The sequence below is a fragment of the Mobula hypostoma genome, chromosome 1 (assembly GCF_963921235.1).
Source record: "Mobula hypostoma chromosome 1, sMobHyp1.1, whole genome shotgun sequence".
Lineage (NCBI taxonomy): Eukaryota > Metazoa > Chordata > Chondrichthyes > Myliobatiformes > Myliobatidae > Mobula > Mobula hypostoma.
This window is the reverse complement of record NC_086097.1, coordinates 46,042,277-46,064,183: the sequence shown is the minus strand read 5'-3', so window position 1 is coordinate 46,064,183 and position 21,907 is coordinate 46,042,277. Positions and strand designations below refer to the sequence as shown.

The 21,907-nt window shown below is 41.3% G+C and overlaps 1 protein-coding gene across 5 annotated transcripts in view; it reads right to left on the bottom strand.

Moving 5' to 3' along the window:
- traf3 (TNF receptor-associated factor 3) overlaps positions 1-21,907 on the bottom strand; it is an 83,007-nt gene that overhangs the window by 10,294 nt on the left and 50,806 nt on the right. For all 5 annotated transcript variants that reach the window (XM_063047536.1, XM_063047524.1, XM_063047528.1 and 2 more), the window contains exons 6-10: positions 20,737-20,814; positions 17,399-17,473; positions 15,505-15,597; positions 5,221-5,361; positions 314-506 (exon numbers count right to left, since the gene is read on the bottom strand). In XM_063047536.1, the coding sequence (XP_062903606.1) occupies positions 314-506; positions 5,221-5,361; positions 15,505-15,597; positions 17,399-17,473; positions 20,737-20,814 (580 nt within the window). The remainder of the gene's footprint in view (positions 1-313; positions 507-5,220; positions 5,362-15,504; positions 15,598-17,398; positions 17,474-20,736; positions 20,815-21,907) is intronic.

The window sequence follows — 21,907 nt, the reverse complement described above, 5'->3', positions numbered from 1 at the left end:
TAACTTCTGACAAAGTGGGAATTATTAACTTTGCCATTATCTGGTTAGCTGCCTTCAGCCAGCTCCTTCCCTTCCCCATAGAGACAAAATTCCTCTGCCTCTCTTCACTGCCTGAGCTATCACCTCTCCAGTTGAGTTTCAGGATGAAAATACGAGTTTTATGATTCTCCATTCTCGTGAAAATCTGCACATTAACAATGCATCCTGGGTTGCAAACACTCTTTTACATAGGGGCCAACTTGCACTGCTCCCACACTTCAATTCGCATTTTAGATAACAGACAGTATGAGCAAAGTCACTGCTTTACACTTACTCAAGCTAGCAGCTCCTGAGCCTGGTCCAGCAGTTCTGTAGGGGAACTCCAGTTGTCTAATTCGGGTCTGCAGGTGGTCTATAGATTCTCTCAGAATTTTGGCATCTCGAGCACTCTCTTCCTGCCTTTGGTATGTCTGTTGTGATGTTTGGTCAATATTCATCAGCTTATCTGTCTGACTGGCCAACATTTTCTGCAAAAATAAAAATAAAAATTTGTATACATTTAATACAATGTAGCATCATATCCAAAGCAGCAGGTGACCTGGGTTCATGCCTGATGTTCAGGTGAGGAGGAAAGCATTCCTGGCGACCTAATGTGAGAAAGTCAATGCCAGCTTCAGACTAAAGGTAAAATCTTTTATTATAAGCAAAGCAGGGCAGGAAAGACACAATGACAGATTCTGAGTTCCCAAGTGAACTGCTTCCAAAGTCCATTTCTAATCATGGCCATTCTCTGCAAGCATACAGCCTTTCTCACCCAAATCCCTCTCCACTATGCAAGTTATTATGGATCTAATCAAGGATGCAAACTGCAGCACATTTCAGTACAAGTAACACAGTCTCTTGACTCTGCTTGTTCACTGATGAAATTCTTATCCGTGCCTTTGTACTAAATTTGACTACTTCAAATGGGCATTCTCATTCTAACCTCTATAACTTAGAAATCACCCAAAACTCGATCACATATTTTGTACTCAAAGTTAGTCTGATCATCAATCCTGTGCTACTTGGATTTTAAAATTTTCATCGACTAATTCATATCCCTTTTCGACCTTGCCTTTTCCTCTTTCTATAAACTCCTCCAACCTTATAATCCCATGGAGTACGCACAGTCCTGCACCTGACCTCTTTAACATACCCAAAGTTAATTGATGCACTACTGGCAGCTACATCAACAGCTAACAATGCCTTAAGCTTTGAAGTAGTGCCTCTCTACCCCCTCTTTTCCTTTTAAATTATTCCATAAAACGTATTTCTAAAGTAGCTCAGTCGTCACGTTATGCGATAATGCTCCTGTGAAGCAGCTTAGAAAATTTTGCTACATTAAAGAATTTATATGAATACAAGCTGCTGTTGTTGAGCAAGATATGCTTCAATGAATTGAAGAGAAAAAAATGTGAAGAACAGTTGGCTAACAATGGAAAATCATTTGCACGAGGGTGGATGCGAACCAGAACTTGCAGCGTCTGCAGAATTTGGATAGTTAACTGGCTAGTGTTACCGTAGCTGGCCTCAAAGTTCATACAGAGTCCAATACACATGTAGAAATAAATAAGTAAATAATAATATCAATGGAGGCATTTTCACATTGATTATAACTATTAGAATTATATAACTTGAAGCAATTGCATCAGTAGGGAATTATTATACAGTCACTGAATTAAAAAAAATTTGTAAACTATTGGCTAGAAAAGGAAAAAGCAGCTATCCTTGATGTTCAATGCTGTTATCACAACAGAGTCCCCCCACCATCAATATCCTTGGAGATAACTACCGATCACTGAGGTTGGATATCCTCAGACATCAACTTACACCTCAAGAACGATCCACACTCAACAAGGCAAAAGTCAGGGATATGGTGGAATATTTTCCACTGGTTGTGATGAGTGCAGGTCCAACAACGACCAACAAGCACAATGTACTCAAAAGAGAATAACTGGCAACAATCCCACTGGCCACCTGCCAGTCATACCTGACGAAGGGTCTCGGCCTGAAACGTCGACTGCGCTTCTTCCTATAGATGCTGCCTGGCCTGCTGCGTTCACCAGCAACTTTGATGTGTGTTGCTTGAATTTCCAGCATCTGCAGAATTCCTGGTGTTTGCAGTCATAGCTGAGCGTTGTTTAGGGCTTAGTGCATTATTCACCGAGGTGTTGCAAATGGAACTGAAGATTGTGTAATCAGTGAACATTCTTCCTAATAACATTATAATAGTCAGTGATAAAGCAACTGAAGATGACTGAGCCTTGGAAACTGTTCAAAGAGACTCTTGCACTGATGCACAAGGCTGGGATTTCAGTTTTCTCCTGACTTTGGTGTCTGTAAGAACTATTTAATCTAATTTATAGACTGTTCCACACCAAGGATGCCACTATCTTCACACTCACTTTGAAACATTAAATCTCGTGAATATTTCTCTGGGGTCAATAGTGAGCCACTTCTTCAAGGATACTGCAATATCCTGGGTTGTTCAAGTACAGAGAGCATTCTTCATTTCGTCTGAAGTCACATCCTACCCCGAGACATTACTCCACTACACCGTGGCCCTCTGTTGACCCTGCTTTCTGCTCTTACTGTGATTTTAAATGTTTCATGAACATTTAATTTCTTTGTTCTCTATTTCTGGCTATTCAGAATTTAGTGTACAATTATACCTGAAATCTATATACTACTAAAACTTTCATGCTCTGTCTGTCGGTCTGTTTGTGACCTCCAATTAGCACAAACGGTGCATTACAGCGGCACTTTTTTTTGGCTGAATCGAATTAAAATACACTAACTTATAGAATGCAGGCGAAGTTCAGTGTTATATATTCGTTTAAAATTGCTCATTTGCCAAAATAAACAGGCTCCCTTTTAACCCGAGACCCAATCGGCCTTCATGGAAATCGGGACGCGACAGCCGGATGCATGCGCACGGCCAGCCACAGCAGCAACACCTACTGGAGCAGAAGGGCAAGGCAGCTCTATTTCGAAGGGTCACATTCTGCTAATCACCATCAGCATGTGCAGGATTGGGACAGATCTAACTGCCACCCATCAATAAGAGATAATTAAATCTTATTGTAATGACGTACTTCAAGACACCCATAAAACCCTTTGCTGCAGTCAAAGGACAGCGGTGACTATATCACGTCCATTTAGGACAGCGCCAACCACATCATCAAGAATAATCAGCATCCTTTGATGTTACTGCTTCGTATCTTCTATCCAGCATTAGGGTAAAAAAAAATGGTCAGCCTAATTATGCCACGTGGAAAGGGAAGGGGGACATTATGGTCAAGAGATGATGCCAAACTTCGTCGGGAAGCAGCAAGGAGAGGGAGAGAACAAGAATCAGATGAGGCCAGGGCCGCACAACTCCAGGATCAAAGAGTCAGGACAAAAAAAGATGAGAGAAGAAGAGACAGAGGAGGAGAGGTATGCACGTCTCCAGGATCAGAGACAAGCAACAAACGGCAGAAGAGATTAAGACTCAGGGGATGAAAGGGCTGCACATCTCCAGAATGACAACGAGAGGTACAAGAGTGGCAGAGCAACACTCACAACACGCTGGAGGAACTCAGCAGGTCAGGCAGCATCCGCGGAAATGATCAGTTAACGTTTCGGGCCGGAACCCTTAGTCAGGACTGAAGAGGGAGGAGGCAGAGGCCCTATAAAGGAGGTGGGGGGAGGGTGGGAAGCAGAAGGCTGGTAGGTGCCAGGTGAAAAACCAGTAAGGGGAAAGATAAAGGAGTGGGGGAGAGGAAGCAGGGAGGGGATAGGCAGGAAAGGTGAAGAAGGAATAGGGGAAAACACAATGGGTAGTAGAAGAAGGCGGAACAATGAGGGAGGTGATAGGCAGCTGGGGGAGGGGGCAGAGTGAAACTGGGATGGGGGAAGGGGGGGGAGGGAATTACCGGAAGTTGGAGAATTCTGTGTTCATACCAAGGGGCTGGAGACTACCTAGACGGTATATGAGGTGTTGCTCCTCCAACCTGAGTTTAGCCTCATCATGGCAGTAGAGGAGGCCATGTATGTATGAAGCGGTGTTGAAGTGGGTGGCAACCGGGAGATCCTGTCTGTTGTGGCGGAGGCGCTCGACGAAGCGGTCCCCCAATCTGCGTCGGGTTTCATCGATGTAGAGGAGGCCGCACCGGGAGCACTGGATGCAACAGATGACCCCAACAGACTCACAAGTGAAGTGTTGCCTCACCTGGAAGGACTGTTTGGGGCCCTGAATGGTGGCGAGAGAGGAGGTGTAGGGACAGGTGTAGCACTTATGCAAATAGGGATAAGTGCCGGGTGGGAGATCCGTGGGGAGGGATGTATGGACCAGGGAGTCGCGGAGGGAACGATCCCTGTGGAAAGTGGAGAGGGGTGGAGTGAGAAAGATGTGCTTACTGGTGGGGTCCTGTTGAAGGTGGCGGAAGTTGCGGAGGATAATGTGCTGGATTCGGAGGCTGGTGGGGTGGTAGGTGAGGACAAGGGGAACTCTGTCCCTTTTGTGGTGACAGGAGGATGGGGTGAGGGCCGAAGTGTGGGAAATGGAGGAGATGCAGGTGAGGGCATCATTGATGACAGCAGAAGGGAAACCATGATCCTTAAAGAAAGAGGACATTTGAGATGTCCTGGATGGCAGATAAGCCAGAAATGATGCCATCAAGTGTCCTTCGTTAAACGAGGAGGAGCTGTATTTGCTTTGCTACGCATCGTTCTTTAATAAACTGGGGTTTTCTACTTCAGTTTCCAAAGCAATGTGATACCAATAGCATTCAGGAAAATTTAATGTTCATTCTGGTCACATGAGACTGCACTACCCTTCTCTCAAAGGGTGCCCCAACGGGTCACCCTGTTGTCTAGTAACAATCTATTTTTCACATTTTGGTATTTTTTCAAACCTTCCTGATAATTCACATCTCTGTAAGAATTTTCCTCAGCTACATCCTTCATGGACTAAAAGCCCCAAGACGATTTTTTTCAGTTACTTTATTGTTCAACTCTTACAGGTTTTTTTTTGTCAATGCCTTAACAGATTGATTATTTTTGCAATCCAAAAAGGACATATTACATGAAAACTGATCTATTCAGGACAAATTCTCATTTATCTAATTGTTCAACATTTTACAATTAATTATATCAAAAACTAAGAATCAAGGATCTACAAATACGAAAGTATTCCTTCTCTGTGCCTAAAGGTATTACCTGCATGTGGCCAAGTCGACTTTCGTTCTTACTTGCGAGCTGTGCAAATTTACTTTGTTCTTTCTCCAAGTGGCTTATCTGGGCTGACATGATATCAACCATTTTACACTTTTCTTGCAACTTGTTCTGAAGATCCAAGACCTGCAGCAAATAAAAAAAAATTAGCACGGAATCTCTCCTAGCAAGCACTATTATACCATTAAGATTCAATATTTTCACTTTTTGCTGACTTCAATAATTACTTCCATGAAATCGGAAATGCTTTATTCTTTTGTTCCTAATCTGGCATTTCCATCACACAGATGGAACTTCAACACTGAGGCCTTAAACTTCTCTTACTGACACCTTAAACATCTGCTCAAGGCTATTAGTCAGTTTTTTGATGCCACCAATTTGGGAACATCCTGCATGAAGGAATTATATGCTGTGAGATTTAAATTGGAGTCTCGCCCATCACTGAAAGACTACAGCCCACCAACACGCATCATACAACTGTATATGTAGACGATGCCAAGACCCAAGTGTGAATCAGATCCTTCCACAAAACATAATGAAATGTCAGCTCTGGAAGAAATTGTAACGTTTGACACCTTATACTTTCATACACTTAAACAATACTGCTGCATTCTATCTAATATTTCGCAAAGAACGACTTACTATTGCCATTGAGGTCTTTTACATAATGAGGAAACTCTTTTAAGAGGGATCAGTTATGGAGGTTAGATGGCTAGATTGAGAAAGAATGTAGCTGTCAGTATAAATTCTTCTTGTCACAGCTACAGTTACAAAGAGAGGATTACTTTTCAATAGGATGTTAGTGACACAGTAGGGCAGCTTCCAAGCCACTGATATTTCTAAGAAAATAAGCTTAATAAAAGCAGAATGGATCAAAATATTCGCCACTGCCAAACTTTTGTACAATGGAGGAAGAGTATACAAGGAAAAAACAGAACTTGTTTTTACAAACCTAGTGCAAGTAAATAAATTGGCAAGTTAGTTTAGTATGGTTACATGTACTAAGCAACAGATTGTAGATCAATTTGTCATAACAGTGTCTAGAGGGAATACTGCTAAAACAATGCAGCGTGAAGAATAAAGTGTTACAGAGAAATTGCAGAGTAGGTAGACAATAAGGTCCAAGATCAAAACAAGATAGTGAGGTTGAGAGTCCGTACTAGGGAACCATTATAATAGTGCAATAGAAACCTGTCCCTGAGTCTGTTCGTCCATGTGTTCACACTTCTGTACCTTCAGCCCAATGGGAGTGTAGACTGTGTGCAAGGGGGTGAGCTCTTTGATTCTGCTGGCTGCTTTACCAAGGCAGTGAAAAGTGAAAACAGAGACCATGGAGGGGAGACTGGTCTCATGATGTGCTGAGCTGTGTTCACAACTCCCTGCAGTCAACTTCTTTTGTTTCAATGGTGCATCAACCAAACTTGGTGACAGCAGATGTCTAAATGTGTTTAGCCTCCTAAGAAGTAGAGCCATTGAAGAGCTTTCTTGTCCATAGCATCTACATGGTTAGACCAGGATACGTCGTTGGTGATATTCACTCCTAGGAACTTGAAGCTCTCAATCCTCATGTGGATGTAAACAGCAGCAATGTGCATTGCTCCTCTTTCCTGAAGTCAATGACTGGCCCTTTTGTTTTGCTGACATTGAGGGCAAGGTAGTTGCCATGTAACCATGTCACTAGGCTCTCTACCTCCTAACAACAGGATAAAAAAGCCAGCTCTTCTTCTGAATTTACATTCTACATACTACATACAGTACAATAAATGCTGGTCTTGCAGGAACAGCAACATCTCATAAATGAAGAAACAAAATTAATCATTAAATCCTGCCGAATGAGCTAGTCCATGTTACATGCTCAAGCCTTTGGAGCGGGATCTCAACCCACAGCCAGCTCTCAGAAAGGATGACATCTTTAAAAATGAAGAAACTGTTACAAGTTTCCAAAAAATTACATGTTTTCATAGAAATAGAAAAAAGGAACCTCAAACAGGCATCCATGCAATTGCTCAGCGAGTTAAGGATGTAATATTTATCAATAATTTTTTTTACCCTATTATTGCAAAAATATGAGCATTTCTGTTTTTGTCATGTCATTAGCAATTCTTGAAGTATAACTATTGCAGAATTTTCTGCGTTAACCAGTTCACCAAATTACTGCTGGGCTAGGTTCCGACTCTGAGAAATCAGTTTAGCCTTATTGGCATATAAACTCCAAAACACAAAGTTTTCTTTTTGTTCGAGCCCAAAACCAAATTTATGTATTTTTAGTTATTTTAGTCAACTGTTTATCACAATTAGCATGAATGTGTACTGGAACAGTCGATCTCACCAACTAAGATCTAAAATGAAATGTTCACACAAGGCTGAGTTCACAATGCATAAAGTCTAGTATTCAAAAGAAGTAATTAAACCATACACCTATACAAATGTAATGAGTCTTTGTCATCAGTACGACGGCCAGATTAAACAACATGGAAAGGATGTGGATGAATCAGAGAACAGTTTCTACAGTTGTGAACCTTCTCATTGACTAAGTTTAAACGTAGATTTTTATTAGAGATATCAAAATTCATTAGCTTCAGTAATCCAGAAAAAAAGTTAACAAGTGATCTCTAGAGATCAGGACATTAGTCTACATCTCGCCATGATCCCAAAAAAAATTCAATGCACCACCAATATCTTTAAGTACTTTGCATATTGAGATCTGCAGAATAAAGTGTGTTATACAATACAGAAACAAGCCCTTTGGCTCAACAATTCTGACCAAGAAAGCCATACGAACTTGCCCCATATAACTGCATTTGGCCCATATCCATCTCCACCTTTTCCATCTGTACACCTGTCTAACTGCTTTTTAAACATTATTATAGTACCTGTTGAAGCTGCAGCATGGGCAGGATTAAGGTAATGTCCAGGCAAGGATAGTTGACAGATAGCATACAGTCAACCCAGGTGAGAAAGGTCTTTGAAGAGAAGCCCTTGAAGAGCATACTTTCCCTTTGGATGGCATCAACCTGCAGCCATTTGGCACGAAAAGGATGTGATGGAAGAATGCAATGCACACTCCGACTAGTGGACAATCACTTTACTAACTTCAAAGTGTCATTTAACACCTGCAATGTGAATGGCGATCCATTATACAAATAAGGAATATAAACAACCCACAGTTTACCAGGTGGTCAGTATTTGTAACTGCTAGCCAATTCTACATAAAAATGGCATTGCTCTGCTCAAACTTCAGAACAGTGCAGTGACAGGAGCCACGCTGCTTTCCTTTGTGCACAAGTAAATAAAGTGTGATTGAGGAACAAGTATGAGTTTTCAGACTCCAGTTAATGGGCAACGACATACCCACCACTCCAGTTTTCTTGGCGGTCCGTTGCGTATTCCCACCACCTGTGAAAAGATTTCTTTCAGGTCCCTTTTAAATTTCTCCCCTCTCACTTTAAATACATGTCTTCCAGTTTCAAAATGCCCTACCCAAAGAAAAAGAATGTGCCTATGCACCTTATCAATACTGCTCACAATTTTATATGCACCTAAGGTTGCCCCTCAGACTCCTGTATTCCAAGGGGGGAAGAAAGTCTATCTTGCTTCTCCTTATAACTAAAGGCTCCAGTCCCGATAACATCACTATGAATCTTTTCGACAACCTTTCCAGCTAAATAACGTCCTTAATGTAATCAGTTCCTGATGTATCATATTTCAACAACAAAATAAACCAGCTGCCAAGCTCCATGGCCCTTCTTGGGCACCAGCCCTGGCAAACACTAGATAATTCACTGCCCATTTGTGGTACATCAGGAACCCATCATGGGATTTGTGCAATACAAGAAGTTAAACTCAAAACAGGAAAACTGGTTCTAAAGCAAATACTTCCAATAACTTCAGAAAGCTTTGTTCTTACTTCGGAAGGAAGGCAGTATAAGTGAACAGAGTTAATATTTAACTTTATTGACCCTTGAGCAAACCAGGAGATGCACAATATAATAGTGACAAAAGATGTCTAGTGAATGGGGTAAAACACTAGAGGATAGAAGCATGTAAATTATGGCAAAAGAGAAATATCTGCGGCTCAGGCTTTTCTGGTAGGAGAGCTGCAGGTAAACTCTGCATGTGCAAAGCAGGAGGAGAAATACAAAACTACAAATGTTGGAAACACTTAGCAAGTCAGGCAGCATCTGTGGAAAGAAAGCAGACAGCGGGGCGGGGTGAGTCTTCATTCTGAAAAGTTAACCTTTTCTCTTTCCACATGTGCCATCTGACTGGTAAGTATGTGCATTGTTTTCTTTTATTTCACATTTCCAGCATTTGTAGCTTTTTTTTAAAAAAAGATCTTCAGTTACAGAGGAGGACCCGGTCATTAACTTCAGGCAGCCTTGTGGAGTGCAGGCCCTGCCTCTATCAATGATGCTGAGTTGGAGATGGTTGAGAGCTTCAAGTTCCAAGATGCACTATAAATATCACCAACAATATGTCTTGCTCCAGCCATATGAATGCTACAGCCAAGGAAGCACCCCAACACCTCTATTTCCTCAGAAAGTACAGGATATTCAGCATGTCCCTGATAACCTTACCGAGTTTTATAGATGCACCATAGAAATCATCCCATCCAGATGCGTAACAGATTGGTGCTGCAACTGCTCTGTCTTAAGTTGCAAGAAATTGCAGAAAGTTGTAATGCAACCTGCCTATCTGAGAAACCAGGATCCTAATCGTTAACTTTGTCTATATTTCCTGTTGCCTTGGCAAAACAGCTAATATAATCAAAGAACCACCCTCCCTCAGTTACTCTCTCTTCTTCCCTCTCCAGTCAGGCAGGAGAAACAAAACCTTGAGTGAAATGACTACTAGAGTCAAGGAAAACTTTTATCCCATTGCTATCAGACTCTTGAATAGACCTCGCATAGGCTAAAAGATAAATTCTTGATCTCCCAATCCACCTCATCGTGTCCCCTTGCATTTCATCTATCTACCAACACTGCACTTTCTTTGTAAAAGAAAAACTATATTCTGTATTGCTTTCTTTTTAAGATCTTGATATAAGTATACATGTCACGGTCTGTCTGGATAGCATACAAAAGTTTTCTACCGTATCTCAGTACATGTGTTAGTCATAAGTGAATGCAATTCCACATTCAAATTCCATCTTAACTTTTGTTGCCGCCTGTGGTTCTGGGTGCAGTTACCCCAGTAACATTTGCTCAGCGAAAAAGTGGGTGTGGTGGTTAAGGTCTGAAGTTCTTAAACTCTGTTTTAAAACTGGAAGGCTGTAAAATGTATTATGTTGTATGAATGATTCAGAAAGAAAGCAGAACAATGCGAGCGGATAAAGCTGATCGGTAACTGGAGCTTTCACAGTACAGTACAATACGTCACTTTATTAATAAGAGAAGTGAACATTAAAAGCTGAAGTAAACTTGAGTGTTGAGAATGTTAAATCTATTGAAAGTTGAAACAATTCAGGTGATACTGACCATCATGAAGAGGATCTGAGGAACTATCATCTGAATATTTTCAAAAACAAAACTCTCCTTGAGCCACTCTTTGGTTTTGCAATCTCACCTCTCAGTCATTTGCATGGCTACTGATTTACAGATTCTGACTACTTGCTGCAATAAGGACTCTAGGGTTTTAAAACCGGTGCTTGGCAATCTCATTAAATTCCAAGTAAAATGTCGACATCCCTCGATCAGATAACCTGTAATCTATTTTCCATGGAAACAAACAATTCGCTACAGTCATCAGATGACAAATGAGCTCCTTTGATGATTCTTGATTTCTAAAATTTATTTATTTTTCATGAACGAGGTAGCACTAGAAAGACCATCTATCATTTCTTGGCAACCCTGAATCACCCTTTGAACTGAGTTGACTGCTCAGCTATTTCGGAGTCAGCCAAAGGAGTGAGTCTGAAGTCCCACGTGAACCAGACTGGGCAATTCCCTCCCCAGCAGGACTTCAGTGAACTAGATGGGTTTTCACAACAATCCGTTTTCTTATCATTGTTACTAATGATAACAATTTGGAAAAAAAGCTCAATTATTGATTGAATTTAAATTCCATCGTGGGATTTTATCTCTGGGGGTTACTTGATCGATTATTGCTCTAGCACCATATTCAGAGAGTGGATCTTTCCCAATCTCTCCATCCAAATTGTAAGCAAGTGAACTTTGGAAGAATATGCCAACTGAAATCTCCTTCCCAATCATTCTCTTTCTGATGATTTTTAAAGTATTATTATTTTCTTCCTTTCATCTGATGAAACCCACATCTTACATCTGCTGAAGAGAATATAGAAACATAAAAAACCTACAGCACAATACAGGCCCTTTGGCCCACAAAGTTGTACTGAACATGTCCCTACCTTAGTAATTACTAGGGTTACCCATAGCCCTCTTTTCTTCTAAGCTCCATGTACCTATCCAAAAGTCTCTTAAAAGACCCTATTGTATCCGCCTCCACCACCGTTGCCGGCAGCCCATTCCACTCACTCACCACCCTCTGTGTAAAAAACTTGCCCCTGACATCTCCACTGTACCTTCTCCCAAGCACCTTAAACCTGTGCCCCCTTGTGGCAGCCATTTCAGCCCTGGGAAAAAGCCTCTGACTCCACACAATCAATGCCTCTCATCATCTTATACACCTCTATCAGGTCACCTCTCATCCTCCGTCACTCCAAGGAGAAAAGGCCAAGTTCACTCAACCTGTTTTCATAAGGCATACTCCCCAATCCAGGCAATATTGATGAGTTGGGAGTACTTTCCTCATTGAAGCAATGCCAAATCTATCTTTCTCAACAACCCAGAAAAGCAAACTCACTGTATGTTGGTCAGGTGGATATCACAATTTTCAGACAGACGAAATGATATCATCCAACCTGTTCTGTGAGGTGCTTCAGAAATAATGATGAATTTCCCTGCCAAACATGTTCCAGTGTGACTCAGCATCAGAAGCCTAACATGTCTTCATGCTTTTCAAAGTATAATGCAGCCTTAAAAGTCTCTTTTTCGAACACAAGCAATAAGATTTTAAACAAAAAAAAAAAAGGCCTGGCCTTGCCTTCCTTGGCATTTTCCGAATGAAGTGCATGGCGTCCTTGAGCAAAGTAAGAGTCTGCTTACTAATTCACTCCTTATGATGCTTGGTCGTGATGGTTCCGGCAAGCCGCAGCTCAACAGACTTTGAATGGCAAAGTGCCGCCCAAACTATCTGCCACAGGAATTCACTTCAGCTATCCTGACAGCAGCCTTCATCCCAACCCAAGCAGATGTGAAGCCTTCACTCGATGCATGAAACTTCATCATCAACAGTGTTGAAATGGGATACCCGTAGGCCTTGCTCTTCATAGTGGAATATTAACACTTTTATGGATTACCTCTCAGTTTGAATGTAGTTTCTATAATCGAATGAATAGACACTGCTTTTTAAGCCCAAGATACATCAACCACACCAACATCTGTAGCTGGCAACTTTTAAAATGAGATGACTGCAAATAAGTATTGCCGTTTCGCTGGAATGAGCAATTGTCTATTTTAAACATGGGCATTTCAAGTGTGGTGGCGGGGGTGGAATTTGCAGCACCATAATGTGACACACCATGTGCCTTTAATAGCTTGTTCACCAGTTCAGCATCCACATCACCCTTTTAGCTCCGGACATCAATTAGACCACTAGATGGTGTATTAACTGGGTCTGTCATATTTACAGAATAAAGAAAATACAGATAACTTTGTATATCCACTGACCTTGGTGGCAGGATCATTAAAAATGTACCGAGCAATATAACCAGTCTCAATACCAGTCAGCTGAAATCAGCCATAGTCAAAACAATCTTACAACAATAAATTCCTTTTAGTAGCAGCTTCTCATTTTATTAGGCCACTTCTTAATTCGGTATAACATTTTAAGGCTAAACTGTGTTAACATTAATACTCACAGCCCCCAACAAACTATCTACTTTGTAATTCTCTAAGGCGAATTATAAATGAGTGAGAAGACGATGGAGAGGGAGACAGAGAGAAGAAAGGAGACGGGGGGTGGGGGGGGGGAGACAGCAGCAATAACCACTGTTCCCTCTAAGCTGCGTAGGTATGTGGCCGCGCAATAACCAAATGCTCCCACACACATAGCCTTTGTTGCAGCACAGCTGGAATTTATTTTATATAATGTTAATATAAAGTGCCACATAATTTCCAGGCAGTGTAATAATTTCCTGCTCAGAGCAATGGTTGGTCTGCCCAGCTGTAAAAAAATGTTAGAGGGAACGTAATCAATAAGATAAAATGAGCAGTCTGTTTAGATATTGATAACTACTGTAATTATAACATTCCCAGATATTATGGTGCAAATATGTAGCTGAGTGTGGTGGCGTTTCCAAAAGGTTAAACTACCTTCCAGAATGAGAAACCACAAGACCATGAACAATGGAGCTTCATGTGAAACTATACTCAGTAGAGTCTGCTGGGACTCATCACCCAGGATAGTAAGAACCTCCTGTTTTTAAATAAAATTATGTTCACATTCAAACACAGAAGGAAACACAAGTTTAGTTTTTTGTAGTGTTTTCTCTGAAGCTGAAAGTGAAACAGAAAACTTAAACCTACCGCTAGTATTGGCTAATTGTTGCTTAAAGGCACACCAGCACCAGATTAGAACTTCACTCATTTAGAAGACCTCATTGATCATCTTGTCATAGGTACAGGAGAGGTTGGCTGCACGTGTATTCACAAGTACAGTGGATCCAGTCAATTGGACCACTGTTAATCAGGGCAGCTGCTTATTTGGGACAAGGTTTAAAGGACAAAAACTAATCCAGAAAATAGCCAAGGTTCCCGTCATTTATTTGGGACACTATGCTGCTTAATGGGGCAGAAGACTGTTGCTGAACTGCTTCTAACTAGCTTCAGTCAACGCACCAGTGTGGCTGTTAGACACTACTCCGTGTTTACAGTGATCGGTTTTAAATAGCGTCAGTTACACGCATTTGTGTTCAAAAAGCAGTGATTTTTATCAGCTGGTAGTTAGCATGAAATAAGCAGTTAAGACAATTCGGGAACAGTTTCACTCACTGTGGGTTTCAAGCACTCAGGTTTGGAGATGTCAGAAACAGCTGGGAGTGAAAGTGAAATGATCTTACTTCTTCAACAAGTTAGGAATTACAAAGGTACGTACAAGAGTCTTGAATGTTACAATGAAAATGTAGATTTGGAGGATGCTGTCATCTAAAACATTGTACGGAAGCAGTCCATTATCTGCACTAGGTGTCTGTGCTAATTTTGTTCATTCATAATCAATCAAAAGAATGCTCCAGGTGAATACCTCTATCAATAACTATTAGGAACTAATATAGTTATATAGTACTGTAGAGGTACTGGTAGTGTTCAACTTGTTTTGTATTTATTTAAGCACATAAAGAGCTACTCAGTTAAATGGTAGTTTGTTTTCTTTTCCTTTTAACTATTTCCACGAAACTTCAGTAATAGGGCCAGACGCTTAATTGGGCCAAAATGTACTGGTCAAATGTAATTAACCAGAATCCACGGTGCTTCTAGCAGGATTCACGTGAATAACTGTGGCAAAAAGCTATTCTGGTTTTCCCCTTAACGTAATTGTAATGATCCCTTCACTATATCAAAGGAAGAAATCAGGGACCAAGCTGATCATCTTTCTGAGTAATGAGTAAAAGGTAATGTTTTCTCCCAAAGTTGCGATGAGAAAAAACATAAAGTAGCATGTAAGCTAGGATAACTCTATAGAAGTTTAGATATTTAAGTGACACTGACACCTTGAATAATGACAACATAGTACCATACTGGATAAGGATAAACAGCCCTCAGAAAAGATATCAACTATACTGACAGCTCTCCTTCAGGGATTGGTTTTGCTGCAATAAATGCACATACCTGAACAATGATTCAACTATTTGTTCCAAAGCAAGAATTTCTACAGTTCAGTATTCAAAGCCAGTGACACATTAAGATCTTAATACAGGTGTCAGCTTTCATCTCTGGAGAACAATGAAGACACACAACCGGTTCACAAGCACTTTGCTGGGCAAGCTGTATGAGTAATCTGCAGATTTGCCCTTCTCTCCCAACAACTCTCTCATCTCTCGTCTCTCCCAAACAATTTCAAACTTGTGAACACTGACACGCCCCAAAATAAAAGTGATCAGGTATGTATTAGGCACACTATTCATTTTGCCCGCTGGATAATGCCTTTACTTTAAAAACAAAACACTTTGATTGGACTTTTTCCACTCTTTACCGTTTTTTCAAGATGTTCGTTCTTCAGCAGCACGTATTTTAAATGCTGGGCCATTGTACTAGCTTCATGCACTTTCATTTCTTGGTTGTTTCCCTACAAGAACGAAGCAGAAGAAAGTTCAATGATGGTGAAGGAAACAAGAGAAAAACATTTGAATTCAGCTTCACAATGTAAAGTTCAGCTGGAGTTAGCAAGCAAGGTTAGCTCATAAAAGTGTGAATTTCATTTTACACATTGCATCGTGCCTATAATTGCTATAACACAATGAAAATTATAGGTTTTTCTTTCTGCTGTTTAGATTTTAGCGTAAAATCATTGTTTTTCTCATAGTCCACTCTTCCTTCAGTTAGTCCTCACAAAGGGTCTCGGCCTGAAACGTCGACTGCACCTCTTCCTAGAAATGCTGCCTGGCCTGCTGCGTTCACCAGCAACTTTGATGTGTGTTGCTTGAATTTCCAGCATCTGCAGAATTCCTGTTGTTTGCGTTTTTAAATTCACTACTGCGAAGCCTCTTCCGGTGATGCCTACACCGAAGAAGTTTAGATCCTCTCTTCGAGGGGAGTTTAGTGAAACCAACTCTCACTGCTCCCCATCTGTAATTTCTTCGGCTCTTCAACTTTTCGACCACATTTTGACTCAGACTCGCTATCACAGCCATATATCCTTTCTTGGTCCTTTTGCCAATCACCTGTCTAGCTCTTGGCTCCATCCCTCCCCCTCCTGTCTTCTCCTATCATTTTGGATCTCCCCCTCTCAAATCTCTTACTCACTCTTCCTTCAGTTAGTCCTGACGAAGGGTCTCGGCCTGAAACGTCGACTGTACCTCTTCCTAGAGATGCTGCCTGGCCTGCTGCATTCACCAGCAACTTTGATGTGTGTTGCTTGAATTTCCAGCATCTGCAGAATTCCTGTTGTTTGCGTTTTTAAATTCACTACTGCGAAGCCTCTTCCGGTGATGCCTACACCGAAGAAGTTTAGATCCTCTCTTCGAGGGGAGTTTAGTGAAACCAACTCTCACTGCTCCCCATCTGTAATTTCTTCGGCTCTTCAACTTTTCGACCACATTTTGACTCAGACTCGCTATCACAGCCATATATCCTTTCTTGGTCCTTTTGCCAATCACCTGTCTAGCTCTTGGCTCCATCCCTCCCCCTCCTGTCTTCTCCTATCATTTTGGATCTCCCCCTCCCCCTCTCAAATCTCTTACTCACTCTTCCTTCAGTTAGTCCTGACGAAGGGTCTCGGCCTGAAACGTCGACTGTACCTCTTCCTAGAGATGCTGCCTGGCCTGCTGCGTTCACCAGCAACTTTGATGTGTGTTGCTTGAATTTCCAGCATCTGCAGAATTCCTGTTGTTTGCGTTTTTCTCATAGTTTAACTTCTCTTGTGCTTGCTTGGATTTTTGTATAATTGCCCATGTAATTCACATAATCATACATATAACTGTTCAGTGAATTTTCCAGTAATTGTAGTATAGCTGAATCTGGGCTTTCCTCAATGGTTCTTAGTTTTTCTGCAGCAAGTGTCACAGGTGTCACTGTGAATAAGTGGATTCATAGCCACTTGAAACTGGCTATTTCATGGGTTATTTGCTATCATGAACGCCTTGTTATCTTTTTGGATTCAGCTGGCTTTTAAGTATAGGACAACCACAACTTTTTGTTTCTTGCCATCATTTCATTTCATTTTTTGTTCTTATTACACTCTAAGATTTTAGGCTTCTACTTGACACCCGAAGAACCTTCAGATTGCAACACTGCCAGAATCCAACTGCCTAATCCCTGACTTTTAAGATGTCTCCAATTATTCCAAGTTCTACAGCTAGAATTTGATCAGCTAGACTTATCAGCATAGCTAAACTTTAATAGGAATAAAATGATTAAAATATACTAACCTGGTAATTGCATCCATACTGAGAGAAAGGACAGGACATCGTCACATTGAGACACTGTAACTGGTGGTTATTTAACTGAGAAAGAAAAGGAAGTTATTTTTATTTCTGCCTTGGTATGGTATTCTTTATAGAAAGGAAAGGTACTGATACAGAGTGCAACCTACATGTCAAGTGCTTCAAAGTAGTTAAGGGAGGGTCACAGGTAGATAGGGTCACAAAGAGAGCTTTTGGCACATTGCCTCCATAAATCAAGCATATTGATGTTATGTCACCAAAGTTGTACGAGACAATTGGTGAGGCTAAATTTGGACTATTGTGTGGTCACCTACCTACTGGAAAGATACCAATGAGATTGAAAGAGTGCGGAGCAAATATACAAGAATGTTGCCAGGACTTGAGGTCCTGAGTTATATTGAAAGGTTAAATAGATTGGGACTTTATTCCTTGGAGTGTTGGAAAATAGGGCAAGATTAGTTATACAGAACTATGATAGGTATAGATAGGGTAAATGCATGCATGTTTTTCTATTGTGGCTGCGTGAGACTAGAAGTAGAGTTCAGAGGTTAAGGCTGAAAGGTGAAATATTGTAACATAGAAAACCTACAGCACAATACAGGCCCTTAGGTCCATAAAGCTGTGCCGAACATGTCCTTACCTGAGAAATTACCTAGGGTTACCCATAGCCCTCTATTTTTCTGAGCTCCATATACCTGTCCAGGAGTCTCTTAAAAGACCCTATTGTATCTGCCTCCACCAATGTTGCCAGCAGCCCATTCCACGCACTCACCACTCTGTGTAAAAAAACTTACCCCTGATATCTCCTCTGTGCCTACTTCCAAGCACCTTAAAACTGTGCTCTCTCGTGCTACCCATTTTAGCCCTGGGAAAAAGCCTCTGACTCCACACAATCAATGCCTCTCATTATCTTATACACCCCTATCAGGTCACCTCTCATCCTCCGTCGCTCCAAGGAGAAAAGGCCGAGTTCGCTCAACCTATTCTCATAAGGCATGCTCCCCAATCCAGGCAACATCCTTGTAAATCTCCTCTGCACTCTTTTTATGGTTTCCACATCCTTCCTGTAGTGAGGCGACCAGAATTGAGCACAGTACTCCAAGTGGGGTCTGACCAGGGTCCTATACAGCTGCAACATTACCTCTCGGCTCTTTAACTCAATCCCACAGTGGATGAAGGCCAATGCACCGTATGCCTTCTTAACCACAGAGTCAACCTGCGCAGCAGCCTTGAGTGTCTTATGGACTCGACCCCAAGATCCTCTGATTCTCCATACCGCCAAGAGACTTACCATTAATACTATATTCTGTCATCATATTTGACCACCAAAATGAACCACCTCACACTTATCTGGGTTGAACTCCAGCTGCCACTTCTCAGCCCAGTTTTGCATCCTATCAATGTCCTACTGTAACCTCTGACAGCCCTCCACACTATCCACAACACCTCCAACCTTTTGTGTCATCAGCAAATTTACTAACCCATCTCTCCACTTACTTGTGCAGGTCATTTATAAAATCACGAAGAGTAGGGGTCCCGGAACAGACCCCTGAGGCACACCACTGGTGACCAAGCTCCATGCAGAATATGACCCATCTACTATTGAAAGGGAACCTAAGGAGAACTTCTTCACTCAGAGAGTGATCGAGTGTTGAACAAGTTGTCAGCGGAAGTGGTGGATGTGTGTTTGATATATGAATAAACTATACTATTACCAGGTTAAGAACATACAAACCTGGCCTTTGCAGAACCCTGAGTTTTGCCTTTAAAGTATCTGATCTCAAATGCTGAAGCAATGTGCAGGCATTTGTTCTACATGAGTGGATCAGAACATGCCCTGTCCAGGTACCAACTAATATTTGTTTTACAGGTGGTAAAGATGACATCAGCCTTGCTTGCTCTCAAAGCTGTCAACTTCAAAAACATCTACACTCACAGTCAGAAAGATTCAAACACCGTTAACAGATTGAAAAATACAGAACATTGAAAATAAATACTTCAATTACTAAATTTTTTTTTAAGTATCAGGAAACATTAAATCACACTTAATTTGGATAACCAAATATTTAACCTGTCTCTCATGAGCAGTCCTCTCTGTTCAGACTGTTTGGGACACGGGTCTAACACAGAGCAGATTCAGACGGCAGAGCCCCTGCATGAACTTGGCAAGTCTGTGCTCAGCCTCTACACTCACACTGAGTCAAATGTTACAGCATTGCTGTCATGTTTTTGGGAGAGCTCGGCCTGCAAATGTGGGGATAAAAGTACCATGGCTCTGTTGACATAGTCAAGGGTTAAATGACAGTAATATTTGCATGAAACTTATTTTTTTAAAAAAGGTCTTCAGTTCCTTGTTACAACTATACTATTGCCATGTTAAGCTTTCGGAATTTCTCATAACATGAACCAAGGACAAAGAGTGCTTTCCTTTTCTGTACTTGGTGCCTCTGTTGTCCTTTACCAGATAAGTTCCTAATCCATCACACAACAGCATGCATATTCAACAACTCATAATCCAACTCGCAACTACGTACATGAAGAGCAGATGTTTGATCAGAGACCACGCCTTCTTGGTCTGATGCACAGAACTCTTCAAACAAAGCACTTTCTACAGCTCAAAATAGAAGCCTTCCACATACACACGTCCTAAATTCACAATTTCTACCAGAGAGGAGGACTAAGGCTTCAGGTCCTTGGGAAGCTGCAGGCTCCCTTCCTTTTGTTCCACACTATCCGGATGTGCGGATATGAGGCTGCTGCTTCAGCAATGGATGCAGATCTTGGAATTCCATCCTCCCCAACAGCATTTTGAGAGAACCTTCACCAGAAGGCCTCAGCAGCTCATCACCATCTCAAAGAGTCAGAGGGATACAGTCGTTACACAGGCCCTTCAATCGACTTAGTTCAAACTGACTATCAAACACCCATTCTAAAACTATTCCTACCCTGACTCATTTTCATCATCCCAAGTTTTCATCAGCCCCAGAAGTCAGGACTGAACCCGGAGCGGTGAGGAAGCAGCTTTACCAGCTGTAGCACTGTTCCGTCTATACCTAGGGCAATAAATGTAGACGTCGCCAGTGATGTTTGGGTTGTAAACAAAATAAAATAACAATCACAATTTGGTTCAAACTTCTGTTTTTCACCTTGCTGATTTGTCTGAAGAGACATTATACATGATTATCTTCTTCAGAAGAATTAAATTTTAATGTTATATTTTACAATCGAAGTCCATTCCCTGCACAAATTCAATACGTAAACAGCGGTCTACCAACCAAATTTTTTTAATGTACTGTGAGGAAACTTAAAGATAACAAACTTACCTCTCCTCTCAGAATAAAAGTATTGCACTTATTAGGGCATAGGACTGGGAATGCAGGACAGTCAAAATCTTCATGTTTCTAAGAGAATAAAAGAAAAAGGAAAAAAAAATTATCCCCTCAAAACATGTTACTAAATTGAAGATTGTGTGTCCTTAATTAAACTTATTTCTATCCATTTAATTCCAGTCACATCATTCTACTAATCATTCTTTTAATGCTGCTCATTTGACTTAGTGATGGAAACTATCTGCAGAATTGCCTGGAATATCCTGAAGGATTCAGTCAGAAATGTTTAGTCTCAATCACCGGTATTTTCGACTTTGAAAAAAGTATGTAACGAGGCCTGCATTTACTGTAATTTCCTTTCAAGTCCGCTTCATCCCTCACAGCAACTTCCTCCCACTCAGCATTCTCCTTTGGGCCAACCTTGGGAATGCATGAGAGTGCAGAGAAAAGCAAATGGTATAGCTCTCTTAAACCAACCAGCTACAAATATAAAACCTGGTAGGCCATCATTACCGAAAATATCATTAGGTCAGTCAGCAACATGACTAACATGTCTTTGACTGCTATTCGTTGGCATTTTTCGATAATTCATTTACTGTTGCCATGTCTGGGTTCAATCAGAACAACTTCCCTTCTAATTCCATTACAGCCTTAAACAATGAGTAAACTCACAGAGAAGGTGCAAATGGCCACCCTTGAACCTAGGGCAGACTTTGACTAGACCGAGCATCAAGGGGGTCCCAGAAAAGTTGAAGTTTATGAGGACTTCTCTTTGGGATGAAGTCACGTCCCGTATAAAGGAAATAGTTGTCGTTCGACAATCATGTCAGCAGCTGGTCCTGTGCTTGACCACATTCAGCTGTTTCACTGTAAGGTCAGAAATGGGATGACCAGTGTTTAGTATCATTCAGAACACCTCTCGTATCTAGGTGCCACAAACACTACACATTGGATATATCCCGATTTGGGACTTGCAGCATCTGTACCATATAGGTGGCAGACTATCAGATGAGGATATAATTCAGCTCCTAACCTGCAATGGCATTAGCTTTTTTAAACTTAGAGATGCAGTATGGCACCAGGCTCTTCTGGCCCAACAAACAGGTGCTGCCCAGTTACACCCACGGGACCCACGGGCAAGTATGTCTTTGGAAAGCAGGAGGAA